The 26,513-nt window shown below is 52.6% G+C and overlaps 1 protein-coding gene across 1 annotated transcript in view; it reads left to right on the top strand.

Annotated features, from left to right (window-relative positions):
• Positions 1–8,040: 8,040 nt before the first annotated feature.
• LOC132805467 (alpha-endosulfine-like) overlaps positions 8,041–26,513 on the top strand; it is a 25,689-nt gene continuing 7,216 nt past the window's right edge. The window contains exon 1 of the mRNA XM_060820557.1: positions 8,041–8,291. Within this exon, the coding sequence (XP_060676540.1) occupies positions 8,235–8,291 (57 nt within the window). The 5' untranslated portion in view covers positions 8,041–8,234. The remainder of the gene's footprint in view (positions 8,292–26,513) is intronic.

Here is a 26,513-nt window from a genome sequence, read left to right as displayed (position 1 = left end):
CCCTCCAGTCCCTACATTATCCCTGTCTCTACCACCTTCTCAGTACAGGTACATCACGGGGTTAGATACAGACTAAAGCTTCCTCTACTCTTTTAGAGTAAAGCTCCCTCTACACTGTCCCTCCATCCCGGGGACAGGGACAGCACGGGGTGAGATACAGAGTCAAGCTCCCTCTACACTGTCCCCCCATCCCAGGGACAGAGACAGCACAGGGCTGATGAAGAAGAAAGCTCCCTCTACACCGTCCTCTCATCCCAGGGACAGGGACAGCATTGGGTTAGATACAGAGTAAAGCTCCCTCTACACTGTCCCCCCCATCCCAGGGACAGGGACAGCAAGGGGTAAGATACAGAGTAAAGCTCCCTCTACACTGTCCCCCCCATCCCAGGGACAGGGACAGCACAGGGTTAGATACAGAGTAAAGCTCCCTCTACACTGTCCCCCCCATCCCAGGGACAGGGACAGCACGGGATTAGATACAGAGTAAAGCTCCCTCTACACTGTCCTCCCCCATCCCAGGGACAGGGACAGCACGGGGTTAGATACAGAGTAAAGCTCCCTCTACACTGTCCCCCCCATCCCAGGGACAGGGACAGCACGGGGTTAGATACAGAGTAAAGCTCCCTCTACACTGTCCCCCCCCCATCCCAGGGACAGGGACAGCACGGGGTTAGATACAGAGTAAGGCTCCCTCTACACTGTCCCCCACATCTCAGGACAGGGACAGCACGGGGTTAGATACAGAGTAAAGCTCCCTCTACACTGTCCCCCACATCTCAGGACAGGGACAGCACGGGGTTAGATACAGAGTAAAGCTCCCTCTACACTGTCCCCCACATCCAAGTGACAGGGATAGCACGGGGTTACAGACAGAGTAAAGCTCCCTTTACACTGGTCGCTCTGACGTGGGTGGTTGTCCCATAGTGCCCAGGGATGAGCAGGTTAGGGTGGGTTGGCCATGCTAACTTGTCCCATAGTGCCCAGAGATGTGCAGGTTAGGGTGGATTGGCCATGCTAAATTGTCCCGTAGTGCCCAGGGATGTGCAGGTTAGGGTGGATTGGCCATGCTAAATTGTCCCGTAGTGCCCAGGATTATGCAGGTTAGGGTGGATTGGCCATGCTAAATTGTCCCATAGTGCCCAGGGATGTGCAGGTTAGGGTGGATTGGCCATGCTAAATTGCCCTGTAGTGCCCAGGATTATGCAGGTTAGGGTGGATTGGCCATGCTAAATTGTCACGTAGTGCCCAGGGATGTGAAGGTTGGGGTGGATTGGCCATCCTAAAAAGCCCCGTGATATGCAGGTTAGGGTGGATTGGCCGTGGTAAATTGTCCTGTAGTGCCCAGGGATGTGTAGGTTAGGGTGGATTGGCCATGCTAAATTGTCACGTAGTGCCCAGGGATGTGAAAGTTAGGGTGGATTGGCCGTGCTAAATTGTCACGTAGTGCCCAGAGATGTGAAGGTTAGGTGGATTGGCTGTGCTAAATTGTCCCGTAGTGTCCAGGGGTGTGCATGTTAGGATGGATTGGCCATGCTACATTGTCCGATAGTGCCGAGTGATGTGCAGGTTAGGGTCGATTGGCCATGCTAAATTGTCCCCTTGCGCCCAGGGATGTGCAGGTTAGGGTGGATTGGCCGTGCTAAATTGCCCCGTAGTGCCCAGGGATGTGCAGGTTAGGGTGGATTGGCCATGCTAAACTGTCCCGTAATGCCCAGAGATGTGCAGGTTAGGGTGGATTGGCCATGCTAAATTGTCCTGTAGTGCCCAGGGATGTGCAGGTTAGGGTGGATAGGCCATGCTAAACTGTCCCGTAATGCCCAGGGATGTACAGGTTAGGGTGGATTGGCCATGCTAAATTATCCCATAGAGCCAAGGAATGTGCAGGTTAGGGTGGATTGGCCATGCTAAATTGTCCCATAGTGCCCAGGGATGTGCAGGTTAGGGTGGATTGGCCATGCTAAATTGTCCTGTAGTGCCCAGGGATGTGCAGGTTAGGGTGGATTGGCCATGCTCAATTGCCCCATATTGTCCAGGGATGTGCAGGTTAGGGTAGATTGGACACGCCAAATTGTCCTATTGTGCCCAGGGATGTGGAGGATTGACCATGCTAAATTGACCCGTAGTGCCCGGGATGTGCAGGTTAGGGTGGATTGGCCATGCTCAATTGCCCCATATTGTCCAGGGATGTGCAGGTTAGGGTAGATTGGACACGCCAAATTGTCCTATTGTGCCCAGGGATGTGGAGGATTGACCATGCTAAATTGACCCGTAGTGCCCGGGATGTGCAGGTTAGGGTGGATTGGCCGTGCTAAATTGTCCCGTAGTGCCAAGAGGTGTGCAGGTTAGTGTGGATTGGCCATGCTAAATTGTTCCATAGTGCACAGGGATGTGCAGGTTAAGGTGGATTGGCTATGCTAAATTGTCCCATAGAGCCCAGGGATGTGCATGTTGGGATGGATTGGCCATGCTAAATTGTCCCCTTGCGCCCAGGGATGTGCAGGATAGGGTGGATTGGCCATGCTAAATTGTCCCATCGCGTCCAGGGATGTCCAGTTTAGGGTGGATTGGCCATGCTAAATTGTCCCATAGTGCCCAGGGATGTGCAGGTTAGGGTGGGTTGGCCATGCTAAATTGTCCCATAGTGCCCAGGGATGTGCAGGTTAGGGGGGATTGGCCATGCTAACTTGTCCATAGTGCCCAGGGTCGTGCAGGTTAGGGTGGTCTGGCCATGCTAAATTGTCCCGTAGTGCCCAGGGATGTGCAGGTTAGGGTGGAGTGGCCACGCTAAATTGTCCCATAGTGCCCAGAGATGTGCAGGTTCGGGTGGGTTGGCCATGCTAAATTGTCCCATAGGGCCCAGGGATGTGCAGGTTAGGGTGGGTTGGCCATGCTAAAATTGTCCCATTGTGCCCAGGGATGTGCAGGTTAGAGTGAATTGGCCATGCTAAATTGTCCCATAGTGCCCAGGGATGAGCAGGTTAGGGTGGGTTGGCCATGCTAACTTGTCCCATAGTGCCCAGAGATGTGCAGGTTAGGGTGGATTGGCTATGCTAAATTGTCCTGTAGTGCCCACGGATGTGCAGGTTAGGGTGGATTGGCCATGCTAAATTGTCCCGTAGTGCCCAGGGATGTGCAGGTTAGGGTGGATTGGCCATGCTAAATTGTCCCCTAGTGCCCAGCGATGTGCAGGTTAGGGTGGATTGGCCATGCTAAATTGTCCTGTAGTGCCCAGGATTATGCAGGTTAGGGTGGAATGGCCATGCTAAATTGTCCCATAGTGCCCAGGGATGTGCAGGTTAGGGTGGATTGGCCATGCTAAATTGTCACGTAGTGCCCAGGGATGTGAAGGTTGGGGTGGATTGGCCATGCTAAAAAGCCCCGTGATATGCAGGTTAGGGTGGATTGGCCATGGTAAATTGTCCTGTAGTGCCCAGGGATGTGCAGGTTAGGGTGGATTGGCATTGCTAAATTGTCCCGTAGTGCCCGGGATGTGCAGGTTAGGTTGGATTGGCCATGGGAACTGTAGGGTTATAGGCTAAGGGGATGGGGTCTCGGAGGGATACGCTTTGGAAGGTCAGTGCGGACATGTTGGGCCAAATGACCTGCTTCCACAGAGGTCGGGTGTTCACTGGCACTGTGCAAGGAAACAGAATTAACGAATCAGTTTATGGCTACTCCAGGTTGCCTCATCAGCAAAAGCTCCACAGGAAGGGACTCTATTCACAGGCGTCTCGAGCAATTCTCATTGAAACATAAGGGCTTATGCCCGAAACGTCGATTCTCCTGCGCCTTTGATGCTGCCTGACCTGCTGCGCTTTTCCAGCAACACATTTTTATGTTCCTTGGAGGGGCTTGAATGCTGAGGGGACGTTTCCCCTCACAGGAGAGTTGAGGGCCGGACGACACAGTCTCAGAATTAAAGAGATGAGGAGGAATTTACTCTCTCAGAGTGTTGAGACCCTTTGCAACTCCTTGCAGAGAGCTTTGGAGGTGGACCTCTTATTCAAGGCTGAGCAGGAGTCAACGGTCACAGGGAAATGGGAGGAAAGTGAACGTGAGGAATTCCTCATCATTCCTGAGGAAGGACTCTGGCCCCGCAACGTCGATTCTCCTCGGATGCTGCCTGACCTGCTGCGCTTTCCCAGCAACGCACTCTCGATAAGGAATGCCAGAGATTCTGTTGAACGACAGGGTGGGGCCGAACGGCCTACTCCTGTTCCCCTTTGCTTCTGCGGCAATGGGAATGAGTAGTTATTCACTACCGGGGTGAGATTTACCAGGGATCGTAGGACAGCACCTTCCAAACCCACGACCTATAACCTCTGGAGGGCCAAGGACGGGCTGGACAGATGGGAATAATGCCCCACGCAACAGGCTGGATTCTTGGAAAGGCTTTGGCCCATTCCTTCACCTGTCGCTGGCTCAATAGCCTGACGTCGCAAAGAACTCCCCTGGTCCCAAACAGACTACAGACAGGAGGTGGAAGATCTGGGAAAATGGTGCACTGAGAACCTAGCTCTCAATGCCGGCAAAACCAAGGAACTCACTGACTTTCGGCGGGATGTTACTCCTGCCCCCCTACACATTAACAGCACGGAGGTGGAGCGAGTGGAGAGGGTCAAGCTCCTGGGAGCGGTCATCCACAACAAGCTTTCTTGGACTCGTCATGTGGACGCACTGGTTACAAAGGCCCAACAACATCTCCTCTTCCCTCAGGCAGCTGAGGGAATTTGGTATGACGGCGAATACCCTGGCCAACTTTTATAGGTGCACCATCGAGAGCATTCTGTCTGGATGTACGGCAACTACAGTGAAAACTCGATTATTATCCGAAAGAAATGGGCACTATTTCATTTGGAAAATTGATTAAATGCCTTTCCTCAGGGGCTCGGAGTTTTTAAACGTCTGCTCCCCGTTCAGGAGACTGTAGCTGCCCACAGCGTGCAAACCCCAGCACACCCCTCAACCTGTCCAATCCCATCCCCCCACCCGCCCCCGACATCCACCCTGGCCCCTCTCTGGACTGCACACCAACAATAAAACCGCTGCTGCTTCAGCTGCCTTTGTGGGGAAGTCTCCAAAATAGTACACACACAGCCACATGCGCGCGCACACTCAGACACACACACACACACAGCCACACGCGCACACACTCAGCCACACACAACCACAAACTGCCACAGCCACACACACACACACACAGCCACACGCACACACAGCCACATGCATACACAGACACAGACCCGCGCACACACAGACACACGCGCACACACAGACACACGCGCACACACAGACACACGCGCACACAGACACACACACACACTCAGCCACACACAACCACACACAGACACAGCCACACGCACACACACAGACACACACACACACACAGACACTGCCACAGCCACACACACAACTTTTTACTGTAAATTTTTGACAGGTTTCACCTTTGCCCTGCACAGGACAACGTTGGAGAGATTATTCCTGGGAAGCAGGGAGGGGGTTAGGGTACACCCCTCTGTACAAGTCCAGGCAAAGTGCGAGAGCGAGAGAGAGAGAGAGGGAGCGAGAGAGAGAGCGAGAGAGAGAGAGAGAGAGAGAGAGAGAGAGAGAGAGAGGTGGGCAGAGGTCAGTCATTTGGAGAAGGTGCCTGTTCAATCACCACAACAACAGACGCGATCTTGGGCGTAATGTTTCTATCGGGACCTCGAGATCTCTTTTGGATAACCCGATTTTCGGATAAATTGGTATTCGGATGACCGCGGTTCCCCTGTGCACCATTCAAGACTGGGGACGGTCACAGAGAGGGGTGAACTGGGCCCAGACAATCACAAAGGCCAACCTCCCATCAGGATCCATCCATCAGGCCCGCTGGTCAAGGAAAGGCAATGTTTTTCTACTACCTCTCCCATCGGGGAGGAGGGACAGAAGCCGGAACACACGCGCCAGCCGGTTTCGAAACAGTTCCTACCCTAGTGTTGTTAGAATACTGTGAGAAACAAAGCTCGCTCACTTCAATAATTTCAGTCCGAGACAAGATCTGAATCAGTAGTGTCATTTATCTCACACTTGTAAATGGGTGTGATGTCCACAAGGCAGGGACAGAACACACTGAATTCAACGAATACTCGATATTTATACAATTTGGTTTCTATATTTTGTTATTTCATTGCTCCTCCCCTATTTACATCCTCCACTTCCCTAAGCCCGGTCCCCATTACTCCTGTTTATCTCTTGTCTTATCCGGCCTTGCCAGAAATGCTTATTTCTGGCCTCACAAGGCCGTTTGACCTCATCCCATCCTTTGCTTACCATTCTCTACTCCCTCCATCTGTGCTGTCCCTTACAGCATCTTATCACTAAGATCCAGTCCAAAGATGTGCAGGTCAGGTGGATTGGCCATGCTAAATTGTCCGTAGTGTTCGGTCAAGGGGGGAATGGGTGGGTTGCACTTCAGTGGGTTGGTGTGGACTTGTTGGGCCGAAGGGCCTGTTTCCACACTGTAAGTAATCTAATTGGGGTTTGTTCCTGTGTTTCTGTAAAAGTGGGCAACAGATGTTTATACCTACTGTTTGTACAGGCATATCTCGTTTAACTGCCTCTCTTCACAGCATCTTATCTAGTGCCTATATTTCTATGATTGTTTTGCAGTCCCGTCTCTTTCTTGCAGACATTTTTAGCTAATACAAAAAAAATTATGCATTTCCTCCATATAGTTTCCATTCTTGTTGACTCAGCTCTTGGCTGAAACAATTACACACTGTGAGTTCATTTACCTTGTCTAATCAATTATAATTGCAGATGTAACATTAATTTACCTATATCCCACAATACTGAATGGACTCACAAACTCTCAACATTCGCCTGTCCCTGTCTTTTTGTTTTGGCCGCTGTTTACCTATTATTTACTTATCTACGCGACTTAACTCTCTGATCTGCCTGTATTGCTCGCAAAACAAAGATTTTCACTGTGCCTCGGTACAAGGGACAATCAATTCAATTCAATGCACCACCTGTTCGAGGGGCAACTAAGGAACGGGCAATGAATGCCACCACAGCCAGCGATACCCACATGCTATGGGTGACTTGAAGAGGGCGGCACAGTGGCTAGCACCGCTGCCTCACAGCGCCAGAGACCCGGGTTCAATTCCCGCCTCAGGCGACTGACTGTGTGGAGTTTGCACGTTCTCCCCCCTGTGTCTGCGTGGGTTTCCTCCGGGTGCTCCGGTTTCCTCCCACAGTCCAAAGATGTGCGGGTCAGGTGAATTGGCCATAGTGTTAGGTAAGGGGTAAATGTAGGGGTATGGGTGGGTTGCGCTTCGGCGGGTCGGTGTGGACTTGTTGGGCCGAAGGGCCTGTTTCCACACTGTAAGTAATCTAAACCAAGCAGGTATTGGCGAACAGCACGGATATGTTGGGCTGAAGGGCCTCTTTTCGTACCGTAAAAGCTAGTTCCTTAGGATGGAGAGTTGGCGGCACAGCCCCAACAGGGTCTCCCCGCTGTTTTGAGGGTGGTGGGGGGGATAAATGCAAAAAAGTTGGCACCATTTTCCCCAATGGCCATCCATTCCCCCAGCTCCTCCATCACCCCTTTCGCCCTCCCTCAGTGCTGCACGTCAATCAGGGGAAGTGGGTGGGGAATGGAAAAGCACCCACCCTCATTACGAGGCGCGGAGCCCATTGGCCGGTGTTGCCCGGGCCAGCGGGGGCCGATAGGTCGGTCCGCCCGCCAATCAGAGGGTGGCGCGGCCGTTTGGCCGTCAATCAATGATACTAACATTCGATTGGCCGATTATCTGGCGAGCACGTGAAGCCCCATTGGTAGGATAGGCTGTCAATCAGGGGAGCGGGCGGGACGCGCTGAGAGGAGATCCCCGTTCCCCATAGGCCGAGACCACCGTCCATCAGATGAGGAGGCGGCACCCGATGCGGACGGCCCTGAGACCTGATTGGTCGAGCCGCCTGTCGGTCGGTGGTGCGAGGCACACCATTGGACGGGCCGGCTGTCAATCTAGAGCCGATGGGCGGTCGCGCCTCGCCACAGCGGCGGCCATCTTCGGTGCTGAGTCGGAAAAGCGCCGACAGGTTCGGGATCGACGCTGCTCGTCTCTTCCCATTCCCTCTCCACACCGGCCTCCCCGATCCCACCCAGTTTTAGCAGACAAAGAGCGGGCCGGATCTAAAAAGGAAGGAGCTGAAAGGAAACGCGGAAAGCCGAACGAAACCCGCCTTTCGGCATGTCGGAGAATCGCGAGCCGGAGACGCAGGCGGAGGAAACCGGCGAGGAGAAGCAGGTGGGCCGCGAATAAACTGGGTTAAATATCAGGTTTCCTTTTTATTTCATAAGAACGAAAGGGCAGTCGCGCAATTTTAACTCACGGCCTCCTCTGGAGATCCCGCCTCATCTCCCCGCCCACATCCTCAGGCTCGCCGCCGATTGGTCGGGCCCTAGACCGGCGGCGCTTGGTGATTGGTCGGAGCGCTGCGTCCAGGAGGTCTGATTGGACCAGGTCCGCGTCAGTCGAAAGGGCGGGGTGAAGGGTGGTGTCCGGGCCCACTACTGGAGCGGGGCGCTGCCAATCAGCGGATGGGTGGCCGCTCGTCGTTTCCTGATTGGTCTGGCGTGCCGTCAGTCTGGATGGGTGCGATGCACGAGCAAGGTGTTTGGCTCAGGCGGCTGTCAATAACGGGGAGGGGGGACCAGGCGGGGGGGGGGCGTGTTTGGTCTCGAGCGAGGGTGTTCGGCGGGGCTTGCTGATTGGAGCAGACCGCCGTCAATTGTGGGGCATCTGGTTGTGCGGTTGGTCCAACCGGCCGTCAATCTGCGGAAGCGGTTAACGCCTTCCCCACGATTGGCTCTCTACGTTGTCAGTCAGTCAGTCGATGAGGGCGGGCTGGGATTCGGGCGGGCGCCTGACGTCTGGGGTAATACACACCTCGATTCTTTGTTTGTGGACCATGCGGTCGGGCGTGTAACAAATCTTGATTTAAAATTTAAAAAATCCCAAATATAACCTCCTCCCCTAACTCTGTCTTGTGGATTTAGGAATGGAGGAAGTGCTCTCCCATTTTTCTGCTCCTAGAGGTGGTTAGTGGGGAAATTTGCATTCAATTGTAGGCCATTCAGCCCATCAATTCTATCCCTGCCAGTTCAGTGAGATTGTGGTCCATCCTATCATCTTAACATTCCTGCCTATTCCCCAAGTGAGTGAAAATCTGCTTCTCTCACCCTGTTACGTGCTCAGGACCCAGCCCTCTGCAGTAAAGGACTCCACGGATTCGCTCCCCTCAGAGGGAAGGGATTCCCCCCCCCCCTTGTCTCTGTTTTAAAATGAGCGACCCCCCTTATTCTAGGTGCCCTCTGGTCCTAGACTCTCCCAGAAGGATAAGCGACCCCTCTTCCTCACCGACAGAAGCAAGAACAGAGATTGCCAGAGAAGCACGGCAGAAATCAAGAGTTAATGTGTCTGGGCTGGTGACTCTCCCTCAGAACTTTACCCTGCTGGCTCCACCCAAGAACGTGGTGTGAGATCGGGTCAAAGAATCCCTTACGGTGCCGAAAGCGGGTCATTTGGCCATGGTCTCTGAACAGCCTCCCATCCAGGCCACTCGCCCCCAAAATAAATTCCTCCTAACTCTGCGTTTTTCAGGGCTAATTCACCTAACCTGCATGTCCCTGGACACCGGGGTGATTTAGGCAAAAGTGAGACTGCAGATGCTGGAAACCAGAGCGGTGCTGGAAAAGCACAGCGGGTCGGGCAGCATCCGAGGAGCAGGAAAATCGACGTTTCGGGCAAAAGCCCTTCGTCAGGAATAGAGGCAGGAAGCCTCCAGGCTGGAGAGATAAATTGGGGGGTGGGGCTGGGGAGAAGGTAGCGAAGGGTACATTACGTGACTAGGGGTGGGACTGGAGGTGATAGATCAGAGAGGAGGGTGGGGGAAGGGAGCAAAGAGTACAATAGGTGAGTGGGGGTGGGGATGGAGGTGACAGGTCCGAGAGGAGGGTGGGGGAAGGGAGCAAAGAGTACAATAGGTGAGTGGGGGTGGGGATGGAGGTGACAGGTCCGAGAGGAGGGTGGAGCGGATATGTGGGAAGGGAGATTGCCAGGTAGGGACAGGTCATGGGGACAGTGCTGAGCTGGAAGGTTGGAGCTGGGGTAAGGTGGGGGAAGGGGAAATGAGGAAGCTGTTGAAGTCCTCATTGATGCCCTGGGGTTGAAGTGTTCCGAGGCACAAGATGAGGCGTTCTTCCTCCAGGCGTCGGGTGGTGAGGGAGCGGCGGTGAAGGAGGCCCAGGACCTCCATGTCCTCGGCAGAGTGGGAGGGGGAGTTGAAATGTTGGGCCACGGGGCGGTGTGGTTGATTAGTGCGGGTGTCCCGAGATGTTCCCTGAAGTGCTCTGTGAGGAGGCATTCAGTCTCCCCAATGTAGAGGAGACTGCATTGGGAGCAACGGATACAAAAAATGACGTTGGTGGATGTGCAGGTGTACCCCAGCCCCAGCCCCCCCCCCCCCCCCGGCCCCGTTAATCTCTCGCTCTAGAGGCTCCCTGTGACTATTCCTGATGAAGGGCTTTTGCCTGAAACGTAGATTTTTCGGCTTCTCGGATGCTGCCTGACCTGTACTTTTCCAGCATCACTCTGATCTAAACACTGGGGTGAATGAGCATGGCCAATCCATGACCAGTCTTCAGAGAATCCCTACAATGTGGAAGCAGGCAATTTGACCCATTGAGTCACGCCAACCCTCTGAAGAGCATCCCACACATCACGCACGTCCCCAGTCCCTGCATTTCCCATGCTCATCCACCGAGCGTGCACATCCCTGGGCACTATGGGACAATTTAGCGCGGCCAATCCACCCTAACCTGCACATCCCTGGGCACGACGGAACAATTTAGCATGGCCAATCCACCCTAACCTGCACATCCCTGGGCACTACGGGACAATTTAGCGCGGCAAATCCACCCTAACCTGCAGATCGATGGACCGAGGGAGGAAACAGGAGCACCCAAGTCAAATCCACACAGACATGGGGAGAATGTCCAAACTCCATGTGTAGGCCTGAGGGTGGAATTGAACCTGGGTCCCTGGTGCTGTGAGGCAGGTGTAGGTACGGTCGGTATAATGTAAGCATTGAAATAAGTGGAGAGGGTTGCAATGCGCTTGAACAAATTACAGCTGAGCGAGAGGATGGATTAGATTTGGCAGGTTTAAAATTTGATAAATCCCTGGGCTGAATTGAGATGTCTTCCGACGCTACTGTAGGAGGCAAGGACAGCGATTGCAGGAACGTTGATGTCAGTTTTCAAATCGTCCCTGGATGTAGGAGGTGACTTACGGTTAACGAATGCGGCAGCACTGTTCAAGGGTGAGGAAGGTAAACGAGGGAAATAAACGCAACTGAAACTCGTTGGGAGGAATGCTCTTGGAAACCAATCCGAGGACAGAATGAATCACCACTTGGAGAGGCGAGAGTCAATCAAAGATACTCAGCCTAGCTGTGTCAGGGATAGCATGGTTGGCAGGTTTGATGTAATTTTTTTCTTAGATGTGAATGAACAGGAAGGGGAGCGGTGGGGGCAGGAATGAATCCACAGTGGCAATCTGCAGTGATCTTATCAAGCTGCAGAACAGAATGGAGGGGCTGAATGGCTCTCCAGACATTGGTAGGGCAGGCAGAATAGGGGAGCCCCCAGGTGAGCCTTGTAGTGGTCATACAGCAGGCAAAAAGTCCCTTCAGCACAGTGTCCAGGGATGTGCAGGTTAGGGTGGATTGGCCATGCTAAATTGTCCCATAGTGCTCAGGAATGTGCATGCTCGGTGGATGAGCATGGGAAATGCAGGGATTGGGGATGTGGGTGTTATGTGTGGGATGGTCTTCAGAGGGTTGGCGTGACTCATTGGGCCAAATTGCCTGCTTCTACATTGTAGGGATTCTCTGAAGACTGGTCATGGATTGGCCATGCTCATTCACCCCAGTGTCGTGTCTCCGCCAGTCACCAAGCACCGACCGACTTCAGTCCCATTTCCCAGCACGTGGCCCGTAGCACTGCATGCCAAGTACTCTGATATATACTTCTTCGACCATGTGATCTTTCCTGCCTCTGCCACTCTATCAAGCGACAAAAACCAGTCTTCCAAAAATCCACGGCCCTTGATGTTAAATTGATGTCTTCTGGTAATTGATTTTTCTACTTGGGGAAAGAGTTTCTGCTTATCTGTATGATCCCTGGAACCTTGTACACCTCAATCAGGCATCCCTAACCTCCCTGCATTCTCTGCTCTCCGGAAAACAATGCCACCCTCTCTAGTTTCGCTCCATAGCTGAATAGCTCCTGCCCAGGCATTATCGTGGTGAATATCCTCTGCACTCTCTCCCTACAGTATGGGTGACCAGAACTGCACTTCAACTGTGGTCTATTTATTGTTAACATCTCTGTATTCAGTGCCTTGACTAGTAGAGGCGAGTATCCCTCACACCTTTGAGAGTTTGTGGACGTGCACACCAAGGTCCCTCTGTGTCGTGCAGGGAACACTTTCTAAACAGTCAACGCTTTGGTCCAGTGTGTCTCAGATTCCGAGAGAAAGGTCTTGCAATGTAAATCCGAAAGGAGGGAATTTGACCTTTCGCTAGGCAGACCCTAGAGAATGACAGCAGTTGATGGCGTCCCAAGCTGAGGCTGTTTTGTAGCTGGAGAGTAAGACTGCCTTGTCCTCCTCCTGAAGGGTCCCGGGGGCTCCCTGGTAAAGCTGTGGTGCCGTTCAGTGATGGGTATTGGGGCCGACAGCCCTATTTCGCTGGAGTCTCCAGCCCAGCGTCCCTACACACTGCCCTGATCTTGGCCTCTGCCTTGCTGGAATACTGTATGGGTACCTCTGAGGTGTCAGGTCAGTGCCATAGGAGAGGAGGCCACTGGGGGGTGGGACAGTTTTCTGCTGCTACACCTGACCCCGTTGTCTCTCGTTCCTTACCACCCATACACTTTTTTAAAAAAAAACCTACAACCGACGATGTCTTCCCGCAGCCCTGGAGGCTAGCTTTAGGAAATGAGTCTACCGGGACAGAACGGGACATGCAGAACCTCGGCAGCTGTGTGAGAAACTGGCAAGGCAGGTCTGCACAGCCACCGTGCCCTGGTACCCAGATATTAGTGCTTACACTGGTGATCGAAATGGAACCTAAAGGATTCGGAGAGGGATTAACGCACGCATTAATCCGAGCAGAAGGGAGAGTCGACGGTGAGGAGGAAGGATTGTGGAGTGTTTGAGGGTGGGTGGTGTCACGTGTGGAGGCAGGCAGCAAGTCTGGGAAAGGAGTGACGGGTGAGGGATTGGTATGCCATGGATTGTCCCTGCATGGCTGTGGGATCAGTGTGTTCCTCCTCATCTGTCTCCGACAAAAGCAAATGCATCAAGGCTGTATTTGACAATCTGGGAGGATGCGGGGAAACCTGGTAGAAGTTAATAAAATCATGAGGCAGAGATGAGGGGAATAACAAGAGACCTTCCCTTCGATTAGGTGAGTTCAGAATGAGAGGACATGTTAATTTAACGTTTTGAGAAGGACGTTTTTACACAGTGTGGTTTGTGTGTGGAAGGAACATGCAGAGAGAGAAAGTAGTGGATGTGGGTCTGGTCACAACGTTTCAAAGGTATTTGGATAAGTTGATGAACAGGAAAGGTTTGGAGGGAGACCGGTGAAATGCAGGAAAATGGGACTAGTTTAGTTTGGGGACATTATAGATGTGGACAAGGTGAACTAAAGGACCTGTCCATGCTGTGTGACTGTGTGAATAGTGGGGCCGAAGGGACTGTTTCCGTGCTGTGTGACTGTGTGAACAGTGGGGCCGAAGGGTCTGTTTCCGGGCTGTGTGACTGTGTGAATAGTGGGGCCGAAGGGACTGTTTCCGTGCTGTGTGACTGTGTGAATAGTGGGGCCGAAGGGACTGTTTCCGTGCTGTGTGACTGTGTGAATAGTGGGGCCGAAGGGTCTGTTTCCGGGCTGTGTGTCTGTGTGAATAGTGGGGCTGAAGGGTCTGTTTCCGGGCTGTGTGAATAGTGGGGCCGAAGGGTCTGTTTCCGGGCTGTGTGAATAGTGGGGCCGAAGGGTCTGTTTCCGGGCTGTGTGAATAGTGGGGCCGAAGGGTCTGTTTCCGGGCTGTGTGAATAGTGGGGCCGAAGGGTCTGTTTCCGGGCTGTGTGTCTGTGTGAATAGTGGGGCCGAAGGGACTGTTTCCGGGCTGTGTGACTGTGTGAATAGTGGGGCCGAAGGGTCTGTTTCCGGGCTGTGTGAATAGTGGGGCCGAAGGGTCTGTTTCCGGGCTGTGTGACTGTGTGAGCAGTGGGGCCGAAGGGTCTGTTTCCGGGCTGTGTGAATGTGTGAGCAGTGGGGCCGAAGGGTCTGTTTCCGGGCTGTGTGAATGTGTGAGCAGTGGGGCCGAAGGGTCTGTTTCCGGGCTGTGTGAATGTGTGAATAGTGGGGCCGAAGGGTCTGTTTCCGGGCTGTGTGACTGTGTGAATAGTGGGGCCGAAGGGTCTGTTTCCGGGCTGTGTGACTGTGTGAATAGTGGGGCCGAAGGGTCTGTTTCCGGGCTGTGTGACTGTGTGAATAGTGGGGCCGAAGGGTCTGTTTCCGGGCTGTGTGAATAGTGGGGCCGAAGGGTCTGTTTCCGGGCTGTGTGTCTGTGTGAATAGTGGGGCCGAAGGGTCTGTTTCCGGGCTGTGTGAATAGTGGGGCCGAAGGGTCTGTTTCCGGGCTGTGTGAATAGTGGGGCCGAAGGGTCTGTTTCCGGGCTGTGTGAATAGTGGGGCCGAAGGGTCTGTTTCCGGGCTGTGTGACTGTGTGAGCAGTGGGGCCGAAGGGTCTGTTTCCGGGCTGTGTGAATGTGTGAATAGTGGGGCCGAAGGGTCTGTTTCCGGGCTGTGTGACTGTGTGAATAGTGGGGCCGAAGGGCCTGTTTCCGGGCTGTGTGAATAGTGGGGCCGAAGGGTCTGTTTCCGGGCTGTGTGAATAGTGGGGCCGAAGGGTCTGTTTCTGGGCTGTGTGACTGTGTGAATAGTAGGGCCGAAGGGTCTGTTTCCGGGCTGTGTGACTGTGTGAATAGTGGGGCCGAAGGGTCTGTTTCCGGGCTGTGTGACTGTGTGAATAGTGGGGCCGAAGGGTCTGTTTCCGGGCTGTGTGACTGTGTGAGCAGTGGGGCCGAAGGGTCTGTTTCCGTGCTGTGTGAATGTGTGAATAGTGGGGCCGAAGGGTCTGTTTCCGGGCTGTGTGACTGTGTGAATAGTGGGGCCGAAGGGTCTGTTTCCGGGCTGTGTGAATAGTGGGGCCGAAGGGTCTGTTTCCGGGCTGTGTGACTGTGTGAATAGTGGGGCCGAAGGGCCTGTTTCCGGGCTGTGTGAATAGTGGGGCCGAAGGGTCTGTTTCCGGGCTGTGTGAATAGTGGGGCCGAAGGGTCTGTTTCCGGGCTGTGTGACTGTGTGAATAGTGGGGCCGAAGGGTCTGTTTCCGGGCTGTGTGAATAGTGGGGCCGAAGGGTCTGTTTCCGGGCTGTGTGTCTGTGTGAATAGTGGGGCCGAAGGGTCTGTTTCCGGGCTGTGTGACTGTGTGAGCAGTGGGGCCGAAGGGTCTGTTTCCGGGCTGTGTGACTGTGTGAGCAGTGGGGCCGAAGGGTCTGTTTCCGGGCTGTGTGACTGTGTGAATAGTGGGGCCGAAGGGTCTGTTTCCGGGCTGTGTGACTGTGTGAATAGTGGGGCCGAAGGGTCTGTTTCCGGGCTGTGTGACTGTGTGAATAGTGGGGCCGAAGGGTCTGTTTCCGGGCTGTGTGACTGTGTGAATAGTGGGGCCGAAGGGTCTGTTTCCGGGCTGTGTGACTGTGTGAATAGTGGGGCCGAAGGGTCTGTTTCCGGGCTGTGTGACTGTGTGAGCAGTGGGGCCGAAGGGTCTGTTTCCGGGCTGTGTGACTGTGTGAATAGTGGGGCCGAAGGGTCTGTTTCCGTGCTGTGTGACTGTGTGAATAGTGGGGCCGAAGGGTCTGTTTCCGGGCTGTGTGAATAGTGGGGCCGAAGGGTCTGTTTCCGGGCTGTGTGAATAGTGGGGCCGAAGGGTCTGTTTCCGGGCTGTGTGAATAGTGGGGCCGAAGGGTCTGTTTCCGGGCTGTGTGAATAGTGGGGTCGAAGGGACTGTTTCCGGGCTGTGTGTCTGTGTGAATAGTGGGGCCGAAGGGTCTGTTTCCGGGCTGTGTGACTGTGTGAGCAGTGGGGCCGAAGGGTCTGTTTCCGGGCTGTGTGACTGTGTGAGCAGTGGGGCCGAAGGGTCTGTTTCCGGGCTGTGTGAATAGTGGGGCCGAAGGGTCTGTTTCCGGGCTGTGTGACTGTGTGAGCAGTGGGGCCGAAGGGTCTGTTTCCGGGCTGTGTGACTGTGTGAATAGTGGGGCTGAAGGGTCTGTTTCCGGGCTGTGTGAATAGTGGGGCCGAAGGGCCTGTTTCCGGGCTGTGTGAATAGTGGGGCCGAAGGGCCTGTTTCCGGGCTGTGTGACTGTGTGAATAGTGGGGCCGAAGGGTCTGTTTCCGGGCTGTGTGAATAGTGGGGCCGAAGGGTCTGTTTCCGGGCTGTGTGAATAGTGGGGCCGAAGGGTCTGTTTCCGGGCTGTGTGAATAGTGGGGCCGAAGGGCCTGTTTCCGGGCTGTGTGACTGTGTGAATAGTGGGGCCGAAGGGTCTGTTTCCGGGCTGTGTGAATAGTGGGGCCGAAGGGCCTGTTTCCGGGCTGTGTGACTGTGTGAATAGTGGGGCCGAAGGGCCTGTTTCCGCGCTGTGTGAATAGTGGGGCCGAAGGGTCTGTTTCCGGGCTGTGTGAATAGTGGGGCCGAAGGGTCTGTTTCCGGGCTGTGTGAATAGTGGGGCCGAAGGGTCTGTTTCCGGGCTGTGTGAATAGTGGGGCCGAAGGGTCTGTTTCCGGGCTGTGTGAATAGTGGGGCCGAAGGGCCTGTTTCCGGGCTGTGTGACCGATGTCTCCTTGGCATCCAGATGCTTTCGGAAAGCTAGTCAGCGGAAGTGTTGGGATTTCCTTTGGTCGGAGTCATGGCTCGAACATAGTGGTTGTGGCATTGGGGGGCCCGTCACCTCTGTTCCAGGGCATCTCTGCAGGAGTCCCTCAGGGCAGTGTCCTCAGTCCCTCCATCTTCAGCTGCTTCATCCATGACCTCCTGTCCCACCGTCCGATGGTCCGGGAGTCGGGATGGTCGCTGCTGATTGCACAGCGTTCAGCACCACTCGCAACCTCTCATCTTCTGAATCCATGACCTCTGGTTTCATCCCAGAGCGTTTAGAAGACAGTAGTAGATCGATGTAGCATGTTTTTATAGAAGGGAAATTGTGCTCAACAAACTACTGGAATTCTTCAAGGATGTACCTTGCAGGGTTGATGTGGGGAGACAGAGAATGTAATTTACTTGAACTTTCAGAAGCCTTTCCATGTCAGAGATTAACGTGTAAAATTAAACTGTCTGGGATTGGGGATAGCGTATTGAGATGAAAAGAAAATTTGTTTACAGACCGGAAACACAGAGTAGGAATAGTTTCGTCTTTTCCTGAGTGGGATCAGACCTCGGACCACAGCTATTCACCAGGATCCGTGAACGGTTTAGATGAGGGAACTTGATGCACTGTCTCAAACGTTGCTGATGAGACAAAACTAGCGATGGCTGAGTGATGCAGTGATGTTGCAGTCAAGATCAGAGTGGGGCTGGAAAAGCACAGCAGGTCAAGCAGCATCCGAGGAGCAGGAAAATCGAGGTTTCGGGCAAAAGCCCTTTGGGAATGCTGTGCAGAGATGTTGCAGTGTGAGTTGGACAGCTGAGTGAGTGGCCGGATGCATAGCAGATGCAGTATAATATGGATAAATGTGAGGTTATTCACGCTGGGAGCAAAAATAGGATGGAGACTGTTATTTGGCTCTGAAATAAGAGGAGGGGGGGAGGAGGCGGGGAAGTGTTCAACGTGACCTGGGTGTCCTCATGAACCAGTCACTGTAAGTTGACATGTGGGTGCAGGAGGTGGTAAGGAAGGCAAATGATTTGTTGGCTTTCATAGTGAGAGGTTTCAAGTCCAAGAACAAGGCTGTCTTGCTGCAGTTATACAGAGCATGGGTGAAGCCACACTTGCAGTACAGTCTGATTAGATTAGATTCTCTACAGTGTGGAAACAGGCCCTTCGGCCCAACTAGTCCACACCGACCCTCTGAAGAGTAACCCACCCAGACCCATTCCCCTACATTTACCCCTACCCTTAACACTACGGGCAATTTAGCATGGCCAATTCACCTGACCCGCACATTTTTGGACTGTGGGAGGAAACCGGAGCACCCGGAGGATACCCGCGCAGACACGGGGAGAACGTGCAAACTCCACATAGTTGCCTGAGGTGGGAATTGATCCCGGGTCTCTGGCGCTGTGAGGCAGCAGTGCTAACCACTGTACCACCCATTCTGTTCTGACATGATGTTACAAAGCACACAGCACCAGGTTATCGCCTAACAGGTTTATTTGGAAGGACTAACTTTCAGGGTGTTGCTCAGGCAACACCACCACAAATGGCGTTGTGTGATGTTTCTTTTTAACTCTGTCCCCCCCAGTCCAACACCGGCCTCCAGATCACTGATGTACGGTGATTGTTTCACTCCCCGTGTGATCTCACATTGTAAGAAAATCAGGTAATAGCAGCACCATTTAAATCAGTGGGGCTGGAATCGCGGCCTCCCAATATGGGTTAAGGAGAGTTCATGTTCTACAAATAACGGTCTAAGTTCGTCAGTTGCGTGCCAGTCAATTGGTGGTGTGGAAACGGGAGTTCTAGCAGAACTGACGGCGTTGTGTGTATTCTTTAGTCTCCTTATCTAATGGTGGATGGTTCTCGCTGTGGAGTAAACCCAGTGAAGGATAGCATGACTGAGGTATGGGGAGAAATTGAATAATTCGGGTTGTATTCGCTGGCGTTCAGTAGAATGGGGGAAGATAGAATCTCATGGATTTCCAATGGAATGAGATAGATTAGATGCACTCAGGGTGTTCTTGGTGGTGGGGGTGTTCAGGATCAGTGGGACAGAGTTTAAGGATAAGGGGTAAACCTTTTTAGGATTGAAATGGGGAGAGATTTCTTCACCCAGAGAGTGGTGAGCCTGTGGAATTCACGACCACAGGAAGTGGTTGAGGCCAAAATATTGTGCTTTCAGGAAGGAGTTGGGTATAGAGATACGGGGGAAAGGATATAGAGCTCGATAGTCCAGCCCTGATCACATTGAACGGTGGAACAGCTCAAGGGGCCGAATGGCCTACTTCAGCTCCTATCTTCAGTCCGAATGCCCCAGGCCTGGGCTTGCAAGTGAGAGGTAATATTCACACCACTCTCGGGCCAGGCAATGACCATTTCCTACTCGAGAGTTTCACCATTATCCCTTAGCATTTAATGGCATTAGTATCGCTGAACTCCTGACTACTAACATCCTGGGGGATACCATTGATCAGCTATCCAAACACAGAGGCTGGGAATCCCGCAGCAAGTAACTCCCCTCCTGGCTCCTCCAAAGCCTGTCCCACCATCGCCAAGACACAGGGCAGGAGGGTGAGGGAACACTCCCCACTCGCCCCTGGATGGGGATCGTTCCAACAACACTCCTAGGTTCGACACCGTCCGGGGACAAAGCAACTCCCCTGCTCCACATGTCCACACACACACCCCCTCCCTCCCTCCACCCCCCTCACGCTGAGTCGCAGCAGTGTGTACCATCTACAGGACCCACTGCAGTGAGGCTTCCTAGACAGCACCTTCTAAACCTGTGGCCCCTACCCCCTTGGGGGAGGGGGGAATAGGGGCAGCAGATACTTGAGGAACACCAGCCCTGCAAGTTCCCCTCCGAACCCCTCCCTCCTGACACACCGTCCCAACTTGGAAATATATCGGCCGTTCCTTTGGGGCAGGAATCAGGAGACTCCCTCCCTAACCGGGCTCTGTGTCCCTACACCACACGGGGAGGAAGTTAAAAATCACACAACACCGGTTATCTGTGGAAGCACTAACGTTCAGAGCGCCGCTCCTTCATAAAGCGGACAGCTACCTGATGAAGGAGCGTCGCTCCGAAAGCTAGCGCTTCCAAATAAACCTGTTGGACTATAACCTGGTGTTGTGATTTTTAACTTTGTCCACCCCAGTCCAACACCGACAACCTCCACATCCTGAGGGAAGGGGGTCTGCAGCTGTTCAAGAAGACAGCTCACCCCCACCTTCTCAAGGATGGAGGGGGGGGGGTGGCAACTAGGGGACAGAAAAACACAGGACCAGCCATCGTTATCCATGTACCTCTCATTTTCTCCCCCCCATAATTTTTTTATAATAAGACGAATGTAAACAGCACCCGGGTCCCTGCAGTGAAAGAAATCAAAGGGAGTTAATCAACATTTAAATCATTTTGTGCAGTGGTGATATATGGGACGGGTTTGGTTTCCGATCTCCCTGGAGGAGTTGGACCGAGTGGTCTGTTTCCATGCTCCCTCACTGTACAATTCAACCCCTCTGGTTCTCATCTGTCAGGACCTCCTTGTTTGTGTAATCCTCCGTTTGTTTAGTTTCCCTGTTTACCTGCTTCTCCTGCTGTGGCCATAGGCAGCTCTTCCCTCCCTGCAATCTACTATTTATGGTTCCTGACCTTTGATTGCATGCTGGCGCTGGCATTTTACAAGGTTTTTTCTTTCTTTAACCCCACCCGGGGATCTATACTGGGCGAGGAAGCGACATTAGTGATTGCAGAGTGATGGTGCGGAAGGGGAGGGAGGCAGCGGTGGTTTGCATGGGTTAAGGATGGCTCCTCTTGACACAGGGCCGTCTGTGTTGCCTGCAGTCTCACCCTTCTTGTTTGGCTCCTGGGATCTAAATCGGCTGCCTGAGCTCATGGTTCTAAAACGCTGGGTGTTGTTGACAGAGCTGCCGCGAGGGAGGGTAACCAGAGGGCAAGCAGCTGCTGCTGGTCCCATTGCTGAAATTTGGCTCTACCCCCCCCACCCCCCGTGTGTCCAGGCATCTATCTCCTTCCCCGGGCCAGGGGCTGGTTGCACACAGGTCCCAGGGGGACCCCCCCCCGCCCACGCAACTTGAATATGGTGGTCTCTGCTAAGGGCGTCCCTACAAAGGGCTTGTGTGTGTGTGTGTGTGTGTGTGTGTGTGTGTGTGATTAAAGCAGCAGCCCCACCCTCCCTTCATCCCCCAAGTTTCTAAAAGCCCCAAAGGAGCTCCTGTCGTGAGCAGAACTCTGGTACTTAGGTTGTGGTTGGCAAGCTAGGGAGGGGGTGTAGGGGGTGACAGAGATAGGGAGGGGGTGTAGGGGCTGGAGGGGGTGACAGAGATAGGGAGGGGGTGTAGGGGCTGGAGGTGGTGACAGAGATAGGGAGGGGGTGTAGGGGCTGGAGGTGGTGACAGAGATAGGGAGGGGGTGTAGGGGCTGGAGGGGGTGACAGAGATAGGGAGGGGGTGTAGGGGCTGGAGGGGGTGACAGAGATAGGGAGGGGGTGTAGGGGCTGGAGGGGGTGACAGAGATAGGGAGGGGGTGGAGGGGCTGGAGGGGGTGACAGAGATAGGGAGGGGGTGGAGGGGCTGGAGGGGGTGACAGAGATAGGGAGGGGGTGGAGGGGCTGGAGGGGGTGACAGAGATAGGGAGGGGGTGGAGGGGCTGGAGGGGGTGACAGAGATAGGGACGGTGTTGAACCCTCGGAGACTCACTGTAAAACCGTTGTACTGACATGGACCATAGACATTGCCACCCACTGTTGGGTAATGTCCAGTCGTGCGGTCTGGGAAACACACACACACACATGCATCACCAAGTCTGAGGTGTAGCTTGCTCGCCCTCGGAAAGCTGTCCTCTCCCTTTCTCGGTACTTTATACATACCTTACCCTTTTAGCTGGCTGTCCTTCAAATTCCTGGCTTCTCCTTGAGTCAGGCTGTGTCCCACCAGATTGCCGCTCCCCTCACATCTCTCTATACTCCAGTTGCCTGATAAAAGGGCTTTTGCCTGAACCGTTGATTCTCCTGCTCCTGGGATGCTGCCTGACCTGCTGTGCTTTTCCAGCAACACCCTCTGCACTCTCTGTCCACTCCAGCTGCTTCCGATTAATTCAGGAGACCGAAACTGTACAGTTCTCCGGGGGCGCACTCGCCAATGCCCTGCATATTGTTGTCGGAAGAATTCTCTCCTTATACACTCCAGCCCCAATGCAATGAAGGCCAGTATTGTATTGGCCTTCCCAGTTAGAGTGCTAGAGTTACACAGCACAGAAACACACCCTTCGGTCTAACCTGTCCATGCCAACCAGACATCCTCAATTCATCTCGTCCCATTTGCCAGCACTTGGCCCATCTCCCTCCAAACCCTTCCTCTTCATGTCCCCATCCAGACGCCTTTTAAATGCTGTCCTTGTACCAGCCTCCACCACTTCCTCTGGCAGCTCATTCCACACACGCACCACCCTCTGTGTGAAAATGTTCCCCCTCGGGTCCCTTTTAAATCCTTCCCCTCCCAACTTAAACCTATGTCGTCTAGTTCTGGACTCTCCTGCCTTGGGGATAAGGACCTTGTCTCTTTACCCTATCCATGCCCCCTTTATGCTTTTATAAACCTCTATAAGGTCACCCCTCAGCCTCCGACGCTCCAGAGAAAACAGCCCCAGCCTGTTCAGCCTCTCCCTGTAGCTCAAACCCTCCAACCCTGGCAGCATCCTTGTAAATCTTTCCTGAGCTGAAAATGTGTTGCTGGAAAAGCGCAGCAAGTCAGGCAGCATCCAAGGAACAGGAAATTCGATGAAGAGCTTATGCCCGAAACGTCGAATTTCCTGTTCCTTGGATGCTGTCTGACCTGCTGCGCTTTTCCAGCAACACATTTTCAGCTCTGATCTCTAGCATCTGCAGACCTCACTTTCTCCTCAAATCTTTCCTGAACCCTTTCTGGTTAGCCACGAAACGACACGACCAGCTATCCCTAGTAGCCACACACTCAGACAACAAGCAACATGAATTCGACTGGGAAAACACTACTATCATAGGGCAAGCCAGACAGAGAACAGCCAGGGAATTCCTAGAGGCATGGCATTCATCCACAAACTCCATCAACAAACACATCGACCTGGACCCAATATACCAACCACTACAGCGGACAGCTGAAACTGACACCCGGAAGCGGCAAGGACAGACCACTATAAATACCGGAAGAAACATCAAAGAAGCGCTTCGCAGGAGGCTCCAGAGCACTGAGGATGTCTCCTAGCCAGGGGGCGAAACGTTTGCAACAAGAACTTCCAGCTCGGCGAACAGAACCACTACAACAAGCACCCGAGCTACAAATCTTCGCACAAACTTTGAACCTTTCTGGTTTGATAACATCTTTCCGATAGCAGGGAGACCAGAATTGTACATAGTATTCACTTGCTGTACTCACCTGACTGATTTGAAAGTCACATGCAAGGCCGCTCAGTTATTCTTACTGCCTGAGTGCACAGCCTCGCGCTTTTCTATATTACACTGCATCTGCCGAACGTCTGCCCACTCACTTCACCCGTCTCTTCCTTTGCAGCCTCTTTTTATCCTCCTCACAACGTACTGACGGTACAAAGGCAAGCAGGACAGAACATTTGCCCCCCCCTCCCCTCGTCCAAGCTATAGGGTGCAGATTGTGAATGGTTCCAGTTAGAACTGCTCCCTGTGCCACTCTATTAGCTATCCTGAGGATGACCCATTTGTATCGATTCTCTGTGGGCTGACCAACTGTTTTTTTTAGCCTTGATAAAGTATCGCTTGTGCCCTAACTGTTTTATATTTTGCCTTGTGGAAATTCAGATCCGCGATATCTGTGGTTTCCCCTTCAGCCACTCTGCTGCTTGTATCCTTAAAGAACGCTCATAATTTTGTCAAAGGCTGTTTCCCCTTCACCAGACCCTGGATGTAGCTTTGCCCGCTGAGCTGGAGGCTTCATTTTCAGGCGTTTTGTTACCATACTAGGTAACCGTATCAGTGAGCCTCGGGATTATATCTGCCTGGTTATATTGTGACTTACTAAGTGCCCAACTTTGTTTGACCTTTATCCCAAAGGTCAAGGCAAATTCCTGAAGGTATCTGCCGTTTATAGAGCCTTAGACATGTACAGCATGGAAGCAACACATCATGCTGACCAGATATCCTCAACTAATCTAGTCATCTTTCCTTGTTTCAGGCTCAGATTTTGCTAATTGCCCTTAGATTTGCTGATTTTTCTCTTGTACTACAACTTTTCCCTCTGTTTTACTCGTCTAAAATCTTCACAAACTTCCTGCCTTGATCTTTGCACATCTTTTATGAATGCTATCCTTAAACTTTCCTTGGGGTTTGTGTATTCTCCACCTGGTCTCTGCTTCTTAACAGAAGATATCATTTTTGTGAGTTGCAAAATGATCTTATAAGGTCTTCCATTGTTTATAATCTGCGTTTTTAATCTATTTTCTCTATTCACTCTAGCCTTCTCTCTTTTCCCCCTGTGGTCGCCTTCTCTCTTTTCCCCCTGTGGTCGCCTTCTCTCTTTTCCCCCTGTGGTCGCCTTCTCTCTTTTCCCCCTGTGGTCGCCTTCTCTCTTTTCCCCCTGTGGTCGCCTTCTCTCTTTTCCCCCTGTGGTCGCCTTCTCTCTTTTCCCCCTGTGGTCGCCTTCTCTCTTTTCCCCCTGTGGTCGCCTTCATTTTTAAGTTCATGCAGTGAGGCAGGATATATCACTAGAGATTTTCGTAATGCAGGAAGGACTTAACTTGAGTTAAATTGAATACATAAATAATGTTTTGAGGTGTGAGTGATATTTGATTCTGAACCAGGCAGAGGAGGTTCTCATCATTATACTGCATGGTTAGATCTCAAATGTGACTGCGTTTGGATTGCACTTAGTGAACAGCAGAATCCTTGCTTTTTCAAATGAAGGATTTTCAGCTCTAGCACTTTCTCCTTCCGGGGAACATTCTCACACGTGCAACTTGCCAAAAGCTGAAATCTACGGGTTTGTGTTCTCCCGCGTGGATAGTCGGTGGGGGCTGAATGGCCTCTTTGAGTCATCGAGCTGTAAACCGGCCCTTTTCACTGGTCCCTTCTCAGTCCAGAAGGTGCGGCAGACAAAGGTCGTGCTTAATATATTAAATGTTGGGTGGTGGTGTGGAACAGGGAGACCTTGGGGTGTAGGTCCATAATTCTTAGCAGTTTGTGTCACACGTAGACAGGGGAGTTAAGGCGTTTGGCACGCTTGCCTTCATTGTTCGGTCCTTTGAGAATAGGAGTTGGGGACGCCATGTTGGGGTTGTACAGGACATTGGTGAGGCCTCGTCTGGAGAACTGTTTCCAGTTCCGGTCGCCTTGTTATATTAACCTAGAGAGGGTTCAGAAAAGGTTTCCCAGGATGTTGCTGGGTACGGCATGTTTGAGTGATCAGGATAGACTGGGACTTTTCTTTTCACTGGAGCGTAGGGGGTTGAGAGGCGATCTTCGAGAAGTTTATAAATTTGTGAGGGGTATAGATAGAGCTAATGGTATGTGTCCTTTCCCTGGGGTGGGGGATTTTTTATGGTGAGAGGAGAGAGATTTAAGAAAAGCCGAGGTTTGTTTGCGTGTAGAATGAACTTCCTGAGGACATAGTCGATGTGAATACAATTACATCATTCAAAAGGCATTTGAATAAGCATATGAATAGGAAAGGTTTGGAGGGCTTTGGACAAGATCAGGCAGGTGGGACTAGTTGGGATTATGTACGGCATGGACTGGTTGGACCAAAGGGTCTCTGCCTCTTATGGCTCATTCTCCCTCTCTTCGTTCCTGTCATCTCTGGAATCCCCTCCCGTGAACACACTCAACCCTTGAGAGGGTTAGACTTTCTCGGTTTTAAAATTTCTAATGAAACACGCCTGAGTGGAAGTTGCACAGGGGATTAAATGTTTCTCCTGAATTAACTGTGCTCTCTCTGTGTACTGCTGGGGAGGGAAATGATATTGGCCTCAGTCAGGTCTCCTTCAACCCGATCAAAAACGCTTTGTCTTTCTGTTTTCCACGCTCAAACCAATCCTTTTATTTTTCGGAACCAAATAATACCCCACCCGTCCTAAACCACTATAATAAAAACAATCTTCCTTTTAATGTTTGCTGACAGACGCAACACTGAATTAGGTCACTCTTCCAGAAGGGAATGTATGACCTAGTTACTCTTCCAAACCCTTCAGGGAAGTAAACAACTTCTCAAAATGATTCTACGCGTGCAGTCAGTCAGAATTCTCCCGTGCGGTCCCTGTGCAGACTTGGAACAGTGCACGATTTTGCTGTGCTGAAATCGAGAATCTTTCACAGGATGTCCGCAGACTTCGAACTCCCAGTTCCCCCTTTCCCCTCAAAAGTGGGGCGTGTTTGTTACTTTCAGTTTTGTTAACACAGAGGGGTGCAACACCAGCTTTGTAACACACGACAGAGAAATGGAAGGG

This window comes from Hemiscyllium ocellatum, chromosome 50, assembly GCF_020745735.1.
Source record: "Hemiscyllium ocellatum isolate sHemOce1 chromosome 50, sHemOce1.pat.X.cur, whole genome shotgun sequence".
Taxonomy (NCBI): domain Eukaryota; kingdom Metazoa; phylum Chordata; class Chondrichthyes; order Orectolobiformes; family Hemiscylliidae; genus Hemiscyllium; species Hemiscyllium ocellatum.
This window is presented reverse-complemented; position numbering and strand designations above follow the sequence as displayed.